Source organism: Budorcas taxicolor, chromosome 15 (genome assembly GCF_023091745.1).
Source record: "Budorcas taxicolor isolate Tak-1 chromosome 15, Takin1.1, whole genome shotgun sequence".
Lineage (NCBI taxonomy): Eukaryota > Metazoa > Chordata > Mammalia > Artiodactyla > Bovidae > Budorcas > Budorcas taxicolor.
The window spans coordinates 17,359,271-17,375,688 of record NC_068924.1 but is presented as its reverse complement, the minus strand read 5'-3'; the positions used below and the strand labels follow the sequence as shown (position 1 = coordinate 17,375,688).

The 16,418-nt window shown below is 37.6% G+C and overlaps 1 protein-coding gene across 1 annotated transcript in view; it reads right to left on the bottom strand.

The window, feature by feature from the left end:
* ATM (ATM serine/threonine kinase) overlaps window positions 1-7,876 on the bottom strand; it is a 141,915-nt gene extending 134,039 nt beyond the window's left edge. Inside the window, exons 1-4 of the mRNA XM_052652907.1 lie at window positions 7,805-7,876; window positions 7,610-7,722; window positions 4,980-5,125; window positions 1,005-1,169 (exon numbers count right to left, since the gene is read on the bottom strand). Of these exons, the coding sequence (XP_052508867.1) occupies window positions 1,005-1,169; window positions 4,980-5,125; window positions 7,610-7,722; window positions 7,805-7,876 (496 nt within the window). The remainder of the gene's footprint in view (window positions 1-1,004; window positions 1,170-4,979; window positions 5,126-7,609; window positions 7,723-7,804) is intronic.
* Between the last annotated feature and the right edge of the window lie 8,542 nt (window positions 7,877-16,418).

Sequence of the window (16,418 nt, the reverse complement as noted above, 5' to 3'; positions counted from 1 at the left end):
GAATACTTCTCAGTGAAAAATACTGAGTTTCTAAATTTTCAGAGGCAGCTATATTAGAAGACTTTGACAGCTGGCTTAAAGTCACCTCGTTAAAGCCAAATACCATTTCCACCCACTACGCCAACCCAGAGACAGATATACTCTACCTCTGAAATAAATAAACTCAAAAATTTCAGTCTCTGACCAAATTTCCTTTGCGGTCACTGAGTACTTCTCACCTAGAAACTGTAAACAATTCCTCGCTGGCATCCATCCTACTCTACTTGCCTTCTAAGTCACTGAGTCCTATATATTCTATTATTTTTTGATAAAGAATCCACCTGCAGTGCAGGAGACCTGGGTTCAATTCCTCAGTTGGGAAGATCCCCTGGAGGAGGGCATGACAACCCACTCCAGTGTTCTTGCCTGGAGAATCCCCATGGACAGAGGAGCCTGGCGGGCTACAGTCCATGGGTCGCAAAGAGTCGGACATGACTGAGTGACTAAGCACAGCACAGCACCTTACCAGTGACCTGCTAACTGCCTAATCCAATTGATACTTCTGTGTCTTACTACCTCTACAACACTTGAAATGCCACACCTCTTCCAACTTGAAACTCTCTTGCTTTCCCTTTTATGATACCTCTCTCTCTTGGTTTTCTTCTTTCTACTCTGTGAATCATTGTTGAGTTTAGGTGTTACTGATCTGTGAACTCACTTTCTTCTAACTTTGGGTTTACTTTGTTTTTTTCTGTCATTGGACTGCCAAGTCTTTGAGGAGAGATATGGCATCTTTCAATTTTGCAGTTTAAGTTCTGATAGCAGGCACCAAATACATTATTAGTGATAATAATTTAGGAAGTAAATAATACATAAAAACTGTTAAAATCTATAACCATTTAATTTTACCAAGGTACTGTTAAACTGTGAGGTCATTTGGGAGATATATATAGTTTCTCAATGATCTTTTGGCAAAATTTCATTTCACAAGGAAAAAATCACAAACAACAAACTTCAGAACATACCGAGCCACTGTTGCTGAGATATTTCACACCAGTATTTCCTCACTGAAAGAATGTCCTTCAGCAATATATTGCTACAATCAGCTCCATAAATAGCACCACTGGATGAATCTTTCACTGTATATATGACATAATTCAACAGTTCTTGACATTTCAGCCTGGGTGCTCCTATTTAAAAATAAACAAGCAAAAACATTAATCTCAAGAAAAATATGTTAAGGACACTTGGAACAGCAACTGTATGAACCTCTTTCTCATAAAAGAGTGATTAGAAAATTACAGCCCTTGGGGCAAAATTCAGCCAATCATCTGTTTCTGAAAACAAAGTTTTGGGAGGTGGGAGGGGCGTTCAGGATGGGACATACAGGTACACCCGTGGTGGATTCATGTTGATGTATGGCAAAACCAATACAATATTGTAAAGTAATTAGCCTCCAGTTAAAATAAATAAATTTATATTTTAAAAAATCCAAAAAAAAACCACCTTTTATTAGACCACAGACATATCTATTAACTTACATATTGTTTGTGATTACTTTCAAGCTAAAACGGCAAAGTTGAGTAGTTGAGACAGAGACTATATAGCCTTCAAAAGTCAAAAACATTTATATCTGGTCCCTTTACCAATCTGCTAGTCTGACAAATCTGAAGGATTATATAACAAAAATAATCATTCACTCTATCCTTAGTAATTCACAATTTCTGACATTAGACCTAAAATGATTCAGTTTCTTGATGTTTTTAATAAAAATCTGAATTTATTAGAATAAGATATTAAGGAGACTATTATTTACTTTGAAAAGAAAAATTACTTTCAAGTCCTATAATAGCATTTATTGCATACAAATATATAAGGTTATAATTAGTTTTATTAAGAGGTCCTGAAAGTTTTATATATACATATATATATACATAAATACATTTTATATATATACATATATATAAAATGGATATATTCTTAAAGGTAACAAAGTACATTTAAAAATTACTTAGTTACTTTTGTTACAGTAAATCATGCTGGTGTCACAGTTGAAATTTTTCATATTTCACTATTCACAACCTTAAAATTGCATACATATTTTTTGTTGCAAGCTATGAGCAAGTCATTATGTACATCTGAATATATACTAGTTTAGGGTTTTTTATGATAAGACTAGTTGTATTCAGTATATATGTATGGTAAATAAAAATACACTGATCAACTAAAAACATCACTGCTCCTTGGCCTTTTGTCTAAAATATTATTTTTACTAATGACGTGTATTATAATTTTAGAAATCTGGCTAATGATGAAATGCACGATCACAATATCCTCTGCTGTAACACCCTGTGCATTTGTCTCTTATAGTCTTTGTAATATTTTCTTAACTATAACTTCTGTCATAGTTGAACAATACTTGCTTACTGGTTCCTTTCCAGATACCTCTTTTTTTCTCATCTGTTTCTTTCATCAAACCTTAGATGTTAAGCAAGTCTGGCAAAATTTAGACACGTGCTAAATTCCCATCCACCCTCAAACTGTTTGAAAAAAAAAAAATTAGGAAGTGAGATAACATGATAGTAGCAACCTGGTCTCGCTCTGAAATTAACAATGTTTAAGCTACAAAGTAAAACTCAAAAGAAAAAAAAAGCCTTAAATAAAAATACACTTTAAAATGTGATCTCCATTGTCAATTTTGCAATAGAAGGGTTTTTTTCACTTTAAAGCAAAATTCTAAGCTGCATACTTTTCTGATGGGCTACGAATGAGCTACAAGTATCTTTCATTCAATCATAAACTCTGTAAGACCATATTAAGATCTATTAAGAGCCCAGCAGTAGTAGCCAAGAACACAAATTTTAATAGATGCAGAGCAAAAGCAGGTGCAAAAACATTTCAGTGTGGTTTTCTTTTGTCTATGAATGGAGTTTCTTCTCAGGACTTGGAGCTATCCACATGAAATGGCAACTCAGAAGAGACAGAAAACTAAATTTTTGCTAAAGCCATTATCTTTAGACTCAACTTTCATCCTATCATTCTGAAATATCATTTACTAACAATTCTATATCCTTCTACTTAATGTTTACCCATATTCAGCTTTTCTGATTCTTAAACTAAACTTAGCATCACAAAGCCACTTTCTGAAGAGTAAACAGTTTGAGTCCAAGTTCCTAAACAAATATTTCTGCTTCTAGCTTTTCAGCACTGTATGACAACCATTTCCTTACAGAAAGCAATTTCTGCATTCTGGTTCAAAATATTAGTTTTTCAAAACATCAACCGTGTAAGTATAAAAGGGGAGCCATGCAGCTCATCAGGAGCTAAAAAGAACTTATTTATTTATTTATTTATTTATAATAAGCACGGTACTGATTGAGTATGGGTTCTGACTGCCAAGAAAGCTAATTGATCTTAGAATGAATTAGTTAAGAGTATAGAATAAAAGATATTCAAGCCCTGTTCCACTCCATACCAATCAGAATATGCCTATAAGACTGAGTCCCACACGTTTTAAGAGAGAGAATAAAACTGAAGAATATTTAGAAAAGTGACACAAAAGTAGCCCATATGAGCTAAAGGAAGTAGGTCTGTTTAGTTTATAGAAGACGACTCAGGAAATATCATGTCTAACTTCAAATATCTCAAAGGACGTCATATTAAAAAGATTAGTATTTTTCTGTATTATCTCAGAAAATAGAAGCAGTAACAAACAGACAAATTTTCCCTACTATGAGAACTACTCAAAGATAGAAAAGAAAGTCTCAAAAGGTATGTTTAATCATTGAGAATATTTCAGTGCCAGGGACATATAGATGGGATTCAAGAAAAATGGGTAGCAAATTTTTTTTTCCAAGCTATAACGAGTAGATTCCTGCCATGCAAAGTCCATAACTGAGGTCCTGTTACAGTAGCCTCTGGGAATTCATTTCTTTCTAAACTGCACCTGATACAGAAAAAAAGGAGGATGTATTCTGTCTGCCAGCAGAAGCGGAGGCAATGGAGATTGCATTCTAGACCCAGCGGCTGCCGGCAGCCTAGATACCTGGCATGTGACAAAGGGATGGGGACCCAGGGAGAGCTGAGAGGTCTATTAAGTGTTCAGATTTGAAAGGCATCAAACCATCCCTCCAGCTACAAAAGCACCTTTGAAAACCATGACATTATCTTCTAGAGTAAAAAAAAAAAAATTGTTTAGTCACTCAGTCACGTCCAGCTCTTCATGACCCCATGGACTGTAGATGGCCAGGCTCTTCTGTCCATGGGATTTCCCAAGCAAGAATACTGGAGTGGGTTGCCATTTCCTTCTCCAGAAATAATATCTTTTAATTCTTCCAACCCTGAGATTCTATCATTCTATGCTTGTATAACAGACTTCCCTTGTGACTCAGCTGGTAAAGAATCTACCTGGAATGAGGGAGTCCTGGGTTCAATCCCTGGGTTGGGAAGATCTCCTAGAGAAGGGAAAGGCAATCGACTCCAGGATTCTGGCCTGCAGAATATTGTATAGTCCATGGGGTTGCAAAGAGTTAGACATGACTGAGCAACTTTCACTTTTTCACTATGCTTGTATGCTGCTGCTGCTGCTGCTAAGTCGCTTCAATCATGTCTGACTCTATGCGACCCTACAGATGGCAGCCCACTAGGCTGCTCTGTCCCCGGGATTCTCCAGGCAAGAATACTGGAGTGGGTTGCCATTTCCTTCTCCAATGCATGAAAGTGAAAAGTGAAACTGAAGTCGCTCAGTCGTGCCTGACTCTTAGTGACCCCATGGACTGAAGCCTACCAGGCTCCTCCGTCCATGGGATTTTCCAGGCAAGAGTACTGGAGTGGGTTGCCATTGCCTTCTCCAGTTTGTATAAATTCCTCCAAATATTCGAAGCTATAATATTAAAAATCATTATATGTACTAGAAATCAGTTACTACTCAACATTTATCTCACCATATTGAGACCAAACTCATGAAACAATAATCCATTAAGCCAAGAAACAGCACTTACTTTTATTTGCACATTTGATGAAGCCCTTGACCAAGCTACTGATTTCTTGCATCTTTTTCTGCCTAGTGGCTTGTGTTGAGGCTGATACATTTTGTCTTGCTGTTCTCAGACATTCTGTTTCTTTCTGAATATATTTCTGTAAAAACCTTCAAAAAAATTAAATGGAATTCCAAAAACTTGTTAAATACTAACATTATTTTTAATAGTTTCAAAATGTCCTTCATGCCATCATAAAGAGCTTTTAAACCACACTTCTTCAAATAATGTACACTAACCAAAACAATTACATTTCCAAGGCCAAGCCCTCAATACCTATTTAAAGTCTGGTCTACAAAGTTCTTAATCTGTTTACTTCCATGATTTTCTACTGCTTTCCTGCTTGCTTTCTCATTTATCATTAAAAGCTTGCAATACAATTAAGAGCTCTCAATTCTTTCTCACCTCTTTCTGCTATTTAGTACATGACCTCTGTGTGTGTGTGTGTGTGTGTGTGTGTGTGTGTATTACATGACCTACTATTAGGGAAACTAAAATGGAGGAAGTCTTATACAAGCTTCAGAAGCAACAGAGCAGGCCTGTCACTTGCTTCTGATCTGCCTGGACACTGCCTGGATTTCATACCTGCCTGCAAGCACAGCAAGTCAGGCGGCACTTGAGATAAGAAAGGAATGGGTCTTGGAATCTCCTAAGCCCCTGAGGACCTGGCCAGTTCCCCAGGGTCTAAAAAGTTTTATGACTCACAAGGTGAAACCACATTGTAAAAATTAAATCAGAGTTTCATTTGTGCATGCAAACTGAAGATGATAACAGTCTGTGGCCTGGGATTATAAGCAGGAACCCCTAAAATAGCAATTTGAAGTCTCACCCTTGGGGTGGACATAGAGCCCAGGACCTTTTCCCAATTGGGACTCCAGATTGCTGTTAACAAGGGACTTCCCAGCACTGTTTAAGTCTGAATGTTGGTTGGCCCAATCTGGTGATGTATGTGCTGTTACTCTTCTCTATTGTTTCTATTTCTGTTCTTTTAATAACTGCAAGGAGATCCAACCAGTCCATCCTAAAGGAAATCAGTCCTGGGTGTTCACTGGAAGGACTAATGTTGAAGCTGAAACTCCAATATTTTGGCCACCTGATACAAAGAGCTGACTCATTTGAAAAGATCCTGATGATGGGAAAGATTGAAGGCAGGAGGAGAAGGGGACGACAGAGGATGAGATGGTTAGATGGCATCACTGACTCAATGGACGTGAGTTTGGGTAAACTCTGGAAATTGGTGATAGACAGGGAGGCCTGGCGTGCTGCGGTTCTTGGGGTTGCAAAGAGTCAGGACACGACTGAGCGACTGAACTGAACTGAAATTAAGTTAAATAATCATCTATTAAAAGTTGAACTTATTTATTTGTAACGAGTGATTTCTTTTGTTAAAAAATCCTTTGAATCTAAAACAAAAGTAAAACTATCAGCAAAATAGGGACCTCCTTCCTAAAGAGTTGGTAAGTTTTCTAGCCTTAATTTAAATGAAGTCTGCCTGTAAGATATTCAGGATTAGCTGGAAGTGTTAGGTACACAGATGGCCTACATGATCAGCTTATGAAAAATATTCATCTTTAGATAATAACTGTATTTGTAGTAGGCTTTTCTGGGGACTCAGTGGAAAAGAATCTGCCTGCAAATGCAGGAGATGTGGATTCAAAACCGGGGTCAGGAAGATCCCCTGCAGAGGAAATGGCAACCCACTCCAGTATTCTTGCCTGGGAAAGCCCACGGACAGAGGAGCCTGGTGGGCTAGAGTCCATGGGGTCACAAAAGAGACTGGAATAAGTGACTAAAACAACAAAAATTATTTGTGTCATCTGAAATAAAGTAAGGAACCACAGGAAAAGAAGTATGTATTTTTCATGTTATCCATGATGAAATCCTCAATGGTCTGTCTAGTGCCAAATAAGAACTAAAAAATAAAATAGATTATCTATTCTAAACACTCAAGAATTAATATATACTCATATTTCCCTAGACTGAAAATGTTCTTTCAAGTTTATCAGTATTCTACATTACTTTAAAATACTTTATCTTTCCTAAGTCTTACCACCTATTTCTAGTTATGAATGGATTTCATAATTGAGAATTATGCCTTTATATAAAAGCATCAATTCTGTTTGTCACTCCAGTCAAGTAATGAATTGTGTCTTTCCAAAGCATAAGTTTTGTTAACTGCATTTATATGGAATTTTTCTAAAATTCTTTTTTACTTTTTATTATATTTATATATGGCAGTTACTTAGAGCAATATTTAAAGATATCAAAGTTATAAGGACTTAATATAACAATTTTATTCTCTAATTTGAAATAAAGTCTTATGAATGAAGTGATATGAAAGAAATTCTCTCTCATCTTGAGTGAGATATATCAAAGACATTTTATTGAACAAATAACTCAAAAATCTTAATTTTTTTATATGAACATCCTTTAAAAATTATGTTTCAGATAAATATTGAGCATCAATTTCCTATGCAAGGCACAATGATATACAAGGAGCAAAGATAAATTGACCTATATACACACAAAAATATCACAACAGAAATAAAAATGAAAGAGAAAAGAAAAGATGAAAAAAAAATAGAATCGAATACCTAAAAACAGCATCCCAATTCAAATATTTCCCTTGTTTGGAATCTGAATGCTGATCTAAATGTCGAACAGTTTCAGGATCCTTAATCAGGCGCTTAAATTTCTCAATCTCTCTCTGAAAATGAAAAAGAACAAAATAATGAGTTACCAATCACACATTCATTTCAAAGAAAGATTAAATTTAAGTAATTTACTACCTTTCGCTCTGTAGCTCTATCGAGTTCTAGTTGACGGCAGCAAATAAGCAGATCATTAAGTGCTAGACTCATGATTCAGAATTTCAGAAAACGTATCTGTAAAAAAATACATATATATGTAAAATTATTTCAGATTGTGGTATTATACAGTTAGATCTAACTGTATAACTAGAGGCATATTACAAAGCATAATGATTTTTCTTAATATTTCCATATTTAAGTGATTTTCTTAGAATATATCAAAACAAAGCCTTAACACGCAAATGTATTGAAAATAAGAAATGTATAATTTACTTTATTGTTCTGAGACCTCTCCTAAGAAACATGACATTTATATTAAAATATAAAAGATGAATTAAAAAGACTGTCAGGCAAAGAATAAGGAAAAGAGCACTTGAGGATTTAACACTAACTGAACTATTCAAAAACACCCTTTCTTATAGATAGTGACTTGCCATTTTGCTGAACCAAAAGCTTAAATTCTGTTTTCGAATTGATATGTTAAGAGGTTCTCAGAGCTAGTAAGCCCTGCCAAGCACTTACATCTCAACTGGATTTACAGTTCTCATTTAATACATAAAAATAGAGGAAAATGATACTATTGTTTAACAAGGAAATGAAGGAAATTACATACTATAGTGACAACCTTGTAAATGTCAAAGGTCTACTATAGCTTACTATGCCTTAATACCATTGCAGTAGACCTCCTTTCAGATTTTTTGATATACTCAAACCTTTCTTCGATAAACTTAAAAAATAATCCTTCAAGAAAAGGATTGTTTTAGTATTTCTGAGCCTTTTTACAAAGAAGCTTCATTATTGTTACTAAAAATATTTATAAACAAAAAAAATGTCCCTATGTCTATTATATATACACTACATATACATCTCAAGAGGAAAAAAGGAGGGTTGAGTCCTTTCCCCATCTTTTCACGTAAGTTCTACTCAATCTTTCAAGATCAAGCATGTTTTTCTCCCCCTGGAATATCTCACAGAATTTTAAAATTGGGAGGAACAGAAAGACCATGTCCAATCGTCCTATAAAGGAAGAAATTTCTCCAACAAAATTACTACTGTCTCTTTTGACACTCAGAACTACCTCTATTGGCAGATAGCTCTAGTTGTCTTCTCCATTTATATTCAACAGTTGTTTTGATTCCTTTACCCCTATTACAACCTCCTTTCAGTTCAGTTCAGTTCAGTCTCAGTCATGTCCAACATTCTGTGACCCCATAGACTGTAGCACACCAGGCCTCCCTGATCATCACCAACTCCCGGAGCTTGCTCAAACTCATGTCCATCGAATCGGTGATGCCATCCAACCATATCATCCTCTTTTACTTTTACAATCTCCTTTACTGTGCTGTATAATATAGGCCATTGATTACTTGATGGTCATTTTCATTTGACTGTATATTTCTTGAAGACAAAAACGGTTTTCATTTTTCCATTATAGTTTTATCAAGAACTCTCCCTTCTTGCTCAATCTTACTTTAAGCCCTCTTGAGTCAATAAAGAAAATAAAATTGGGATTCTAACCAATGAAATGGTTTTGCCAGTGATCATGTATGGATGTGAGAGTTGGACTGTGAAGAAAGCTGAGCGCCAAAGAATTGATGCTTTTGAACTGTGGTGTTGGAGAAGACTCTTGAGAGTCCCTTGGACTGCAAGGAGAGCCAACCAGTCCATCCTAAAGGAGACCAGTCCTGGGTGTTCACTGGAAGGACTGATGCTGAGGCTGAAACTCCAATACTTTGGCCACCTCATGTGAAGCGTTGACTCACTGGAAAAGACCCTGATGCTGTGAGGGGTTGGGGGCAGGAGGAGAAGGGGACAACAGAGGATGAGAAGGCTGGATGGCATCACCGACTCAATGTACGTGAGCTTGGGTGAACTCCAGGAGTTGGTGATGGACAGGGAGGCCTGGCGTGCTACAATTCATGGGGTTGCAAAGAGTTGGACACGACTGAGCAACTGAACTGAACCAATGAAAACACCTTAACAACATCCAAAGAACCATAAAGGCAGGCACCTATATTCCTAATATGTTACTTGTAATGAGAAAAAAATGCATGCTTATTGAACATGTGACACTTTCAAGAAATGGTAGCTCTAAAGTTTTTTTTTTAAGCTGTGTTGACTTTGCTTTTCTCCCTATCCATCTCTCAGAGATTGATTATTTTCAAGAAAACAAAACAGTTCAGTATTATCTATATAAATACGAAATGTTCCTTCACTGATACAAGCAACAATATTTACTTGGCAACTACTGTGTTCAAGGCACTACGCTAGCGGTAGAAACTTAAAGAACAAATCCTACCTTCATGGAGTCATAACTAGTTGGGGAGAGTAACAATAAACTAGTACACTGATAAGTCAATGCATAATTCCAAATTGTGACATATGTCTCAAAAGAAGCTAATACTATTTATGGCCACCTGATGAGAAGATCTCGCTCACTGAAAAGACCCTGATGGTGGGAAAGATTGAGGGCAAGAGGAGAAGGGGACAAGGATAAGATAACTGGATGGCATCATAGACTCAACAGACATGAGTTTGAGCAAATCTAGAGATAGTGAAGGACAGGGAAGCCTGGCGTGCTGCAGTTCATGGGGTCGCAAAGAATCAGACATGACTTAATGACTGAAAACAACAAAAAAATAAATAAAATTTACTTTTTATAAACTACCAAAGAAAATGTATCAGAGGAGCTTAAAATAAAGCCAAGATCTGAACGAACTGGTGCCAATCATAGAAAGAGTGAAGAGAACCCAACATCTTAGAGACGGAGACTAGCCTAGCCAAAGGTTCCTAAGATGGAAAAGGCAAAGAATGCTGGAGGAACTTAAGACGACTAGAGGAACTAGAGTAGTTAGCTAGAGTAAGAGCGTCACTAGATAGAGTTTAATTCAATTAATACATTAATCCACAACAATTTAGGTTCCACTCCCAACATGCAACTGCTATGATAGATATTTCTTAAGTAATAGCTTCTGAACTGGCAAATCCATTCTCCTTTTCTGATCTCAACCAAGTTGATCCCTTTGCATAATTTGACAATGATGTTTATATCTGATCTTCCTGCCCTTGGCATGCCATTTTCATCTTAATGGTAAAAGTGTGGGCTCTGTGGTCAGACTGTACTAGTTCATATCCTAGTCCTGCCACTTAAAAGCTGCATAACCTTGTTGTTCTTGTTGTTGTTCAGTTGCTCAGTTGTGTCCAACTCTTTGCAACCCCAGGGACTGCAGCACAACATGCTTCCCTGTCCTTCACCATCTCCCAGAGCTTGCTCAAACTCATGTCCATTGAGTTGGGGATGCCATCCAACCATCTTGTGCTCTGTCATCCCCTTCTCCTTCTGCCTTCAATCTTTCCCAGCATCAGGGTCTTTTCTAATGAATCAGCTCTTCACATCAGGTGGCCAAACTATTGGAGCTTCAGCTTCAGCTTCAGCATCAGTCCTTCCAAGGAATATTCAGGGTTGATTTCCTTTAGGATAGACTGGTTGGATCTCCTTGCAGTCCAAGGGACTCAAGAGTCTTCTCCAACACCACAGTTCAAAAACATCAATTTTTCAGTGCTCAGCCTTCTTTATAGTCCAACTCTCACATCCATATATGACTACTGGAAAAACCATAGCTTTGACTATACAGACCTTTGTCAGCCAAGTAATGTCTCTGTTTAATACACTGTCTACGTTGGTCATAGCTTTTCTTCCAAGGAGCAAGCATCTTTTAATTTCATGGCTGTAGTCACCATCTGTAGTGATTCTGGAGCCCAAGAAAATAAAGTCTGTCACTATTTCCATTGTTTCCCCATCTATTTGCCTTTACATGCACTTTCCCTTCTATCTGGAAGGTTCCTAGAACCCTGCAGGGCAATTTAACACTGCAAGGTCTTACCACAAATGGAACTGATTCTCCCAGGTTCAGTTTCTACAGAACCTCATCCACTCCTGTACCATGACAATACTCTTCTATCACATTTTCACTCTGAATGGTAATAGTCTTTTTACTTATCTATACCTGGTAAAAACCGCACCCAACACTCTTGAGTGCTTAAGGTGGAGCCCTAAACTGAGGTCATAGGTGTGGAACCCTGTACCGAGGTCACAGAATAGAAATTTCTGCAACTGATGAAGCCCCATAGCAACTGTTGCCATGAGCCTCTGTATGTAAACTGGCCAGCACCCTGACCCCATTCCTGTAAAATACCCATTCTATAGCATCCTAACCAATCACCTAATGCCACCATCCCAGTAGGAATTTTCTGTCTTGAGGCTATAAAAATTGGCTAGAAGCCTACAAAAGTGTTCAGCTCTCCCTTGAGCCAGCCCACTGTTCTAATGGCCTCTCCCACTCTAATTTTACTCTCCTCTCATTCTTCCTCATGTCTGGAAATTCTTTTCCAACCTGTGCACAGGTCACGACATTTTTGGTTGCCTGTGTGGGGACTTGGGGTCTCTTCCCCTACCTCCTGGCCTCTCGTTTCTCACAGGGATCTCTGCCTGTGGCTATGGAAGCAACTGAGGTCGTCTGGCCAGGGTTACCCCCTGGTGTATTCCAAAGGCCCCACTGCTCACTGCACCCCAGTAGCTGTCACGCAGATGGGTGAAGGTCTCTCCTTTTGACTCCTTTCTGAGGATTAGGCCAACCAATATTGTGTGGGCACAGGCCAGGCACTTAAAAGCCACTATGGCGCCTGCCACATGAAGACACCTGTGTGAGGATAAGGGAGTCATAGAATGAATCACACCACAAGGGCATCTACACCCTAGGAAGACAACTTCCATGCTTCATGTCAGGCACATAGTGGTTGAATCAAAACAGAGCCCATCGTCCCCTGGCCACCGCCTCCCCAGTAGGATTGTAAGGTGGATTCCTCAGCCTATCTTCCCTGTCACTTTCACTTCTTTCCTTTTTAGTCCGGATTGATTTACAGGAGCCTAGGTGTTGCCTCTGAGCCATTCCAAGAGTGCCCTCCACATTTCAGGGAAATGCCAAATGGTGAGTCACCCGGTCACTCCTGAGAATCTCTTTCTCTGCCTGGGTCACAGGGTACCTTAGCTGAACAGTTCTCAGGGGTCACCTCTCACTGCCAGATGCACTTGTTGGGACGGTCAGCCATTCTGTGCCATCAGTTGCACGGAGAGATCACTGGAACAAAAGGGACGCCTGTCGGCTGGTGACTCTCAGTACCCTCATTATATGGCAGGCAGGCTAACAGTGGGTTCTGATATGTCCTGGGAGCCTCTGTCTCAGACTCACCCCTTGGCTACATTATCTGGAACTGGAAAAATTTGACCCTGCGAAAGGCCTGGACCCAGTACAAACTGGGGGACCAAAAAAAAAAACGTCCTCTGAACGACATACTAGATTGTAGCACGATCCTTCAACTTGATCTCTTTGGCCAAAATTAGGGAAAGGACTCAGAGTTTCCTTATGTTCAGTCCTTCATGGCCCTTAGAATCTGGATTTGAGGGACTCATGCTGCATGTGTCTTTCTGTTGCCTCCCTATCCCCTCTGCCTCCTTCTTCATCAGATTTCCTAGACAACCCCCACTCAACCTTTCCTATCCCCATTTGATATCTATTGTTGGAGACTAGGAAAGGATTCTGAGGTTCCCTTTGGTCCAGGTCTTTCTCCTATATCCAAAAGGCTGAGGGATCAAAAACTCTCCTGAACATTCTAGAGAATTCCCTTCTAATTATTCGTCTCTCAGGGTGGGGAGGGACCAAGCTTCCTTCCCTACCCTTGCAAATTCCCTTACTCCTTCAGATTCTTCTCATCAAACAAGACCCCACTTCTCCCAGACAGGCAATCCAAGATTTTTATCAGCTGATCTGTCCCTGACATGAGAGTCAATTTGAGCACTATTTGGTCTATATTTTAGTTATAAAACTATTACGACAGAAAGGAAAGATGACTTTTTGACACAGGATGGCCGTATATTGATTAGACTCTGGAGAAAACTGCTTAAAATGAAATTTTTTTCTTAGAAACTTGCAAAAACAGTTCTTTTTGCATATGCAATTAAAAACAACTAGCTTGTTAAAAAGGCCTGCCTAGGGAAAACTTGATGTTAACCCTTGCCAGGCCCTTGAAATACACAGCCCACTTTGCCTGAGACCTCAGCCTTGGTCAAATTAGAACTTCAAGTCAAGAAAAAAAAAGCATCAAAGAGACATTTTAAATCTCAACTGGAAAACTATGAGTTCTCTATCTGTCCATCTGGACTTATGTATTTCTCAGCGTGTATCTTTTTTGATAATACTGAAGTTAAGATATAAATGAGCTCTAACTTAATTGGCCTAAAGAAAACTAATTGCTTACAAATCAAACAATTCTAAATACAAGAGAAACTTAACTGAATGAATCTGAGGTTCATGTGAACTGGGAAATATTCAATATTAAGTATCCAGTATTAATGTTTGTTTGCTAATCTAACATAGACATGTCAAGTCATTAACATTAAGCATAATATTTTCATTGTGCCTAGGTTTAACATGTTAAATATTGTTATATTTTATATCTGTTACATGTTTGTCAACGAGGAAAATATCTTGAGTGAAAAAACTTCTAAAAAATAATATGCAAATGATATAAGCTTTTAGATAAACTCTATTAGGAATAAATATACTTTAGAAATGTCTGTCTAAAATAGTCTTTCCAGATTTTGTTAACCTGAATGTCTACAGTTGTGCTAAACTAAGTGACAGAAGTTTATTGAATACCTAGGTCATTTCTAAATAAGATTCTGAAATATTCATCACTGAACACTAACGTCCTTTTACAGAGAAACTAAAAGAGATTTGGGACTATTCATAAATATGTTTGGTGCTACTCTGAGATGTTTTCTATACGAAAGCTAAGGGTTTTTTTTAGAAATTATCACTGATATTTATGCTTACCTATCTATAGAATGCTAATATAAAGGTCAGTTCTTGGTTGCTTAAGAAAAGTAGGCTGTATGTTTTTAATAAAGAAGGTATGAGGAATGAAACTGCATTTTATGAAGGGAAAAGGAAATAAGTTTGACTTACAGTGGTTGCTTCAGGATGCGAGAACAAAGTAACGGGTACAGAAAGTGATAAGAAGTTTTGTGGAAAGTGGACCCTGAGAAAAGTTTTGTCCATGATTCGAACTAAGTTTGAAATAAATTTAAGTAAATTTGCTTTTAAATGAATTTAAATGCTGGTGCAAAACTTAAATTTGGCCTTTCTCTCTGTTAAGAGGACATACTTTCTTCAGATGTTGAACTGCTTCTAATAATAGATTTAAGTTTCTTTACCTCTTAATTGATCTGTTCTATATTTGCCTTTGAAATCCTTTCTGCTACTTTGGCTAAGTGAATAACTACTGTTTCACAGTGACCAATATGAGCCTATCTGACAGTTATAAACCCTCTTATTATTTATTGACAAAACTTCCCAAATGATTTGACTTTTAGCTAACTTTGGGATGCTTCAGAAGGACCCTGAGACATTCCAAAAAGAGATATTAAATTACTTGGGTTCATCTGACATGTTAAATTATATGGAGAGTACTGTTGGAGGAATGATGAATCGTCTCAGGTTATATTGTATGGTTGATGCTTCTACTGTAGATATCCTAAAAATTATGTGGAATACATGAAAATCTGATATGTCCTGGTAAAATGTCAGTTATAATTCTAGTTACCTACCATGTTAAAGTGTTACATGTCACAGCAATGACCAGGTTACTTTGTCAATGGCAATTTAATCAGATTCTAAACATGTCTTCTGTAGTTTCACTCTGATGTCTTTGCAAGAATACTGCTACTTCAAGATTTATGGAAAAGACTTTTCTAAGGTTAACCAAATAAACATATTTTATTATTAACAGTAAGCTGGTACCAGACTGGAATTTGGTCTTCTCTCTCTGTTAAGAGAAAAAGTTTTCTTAGAATACAGCTTTTGATCACAGATTGTGAATTTCTTTGCCTTTAAGTGATTTATATTTGTTTCTCAAAATCTTTTGTTACTTTGTTAAATAAGCATTATTTCACCATGATCTATAAAAATGATGGTAGATGTAGACAAAGCTCATTCTGCTTCTACAAAAATTAACCCCTGTCAATTTAAAACATGGCAATAGTCCACTCAAAGAATGGTCCACTCAAATCCACCCTTTGAGTGTACCACTCCACTCAGAGTCTACACAAAGAGTCAGACACAACTGAGCGACTGAATTGAACTGAGTCTACTCCTAAATTGGGGAATTAAAAATGGGTGAATGGCTGTTAATCAGAGTCAGGGCTAAGGTAAATCCAAGATGGCCACTTGGATTTTCCCAGCTCCCTGACAAACCTCATTTTTATTTGATGAATTAAAGCCTTCTCTGGCTACAGGGTCAATGTCCTCACAATGGAGAGAGAGGAAAAAAAAAAATATATATATATATATATATTTATGCTTCACTGAATATTAAGTTCTAGCTTTGTTAACTAAGGTCTATTTACTAAGACTCACTTCTGAGATAGCTGTTCTATCACTCCTGCTGCTGCTAAGTTGCTTCAGTCGTGTCCAACTCTGTGCGACCCCATAAAGAGCAGCCCACCAGGCTCCCCTGTCCCTGGGATTCTCCAGGC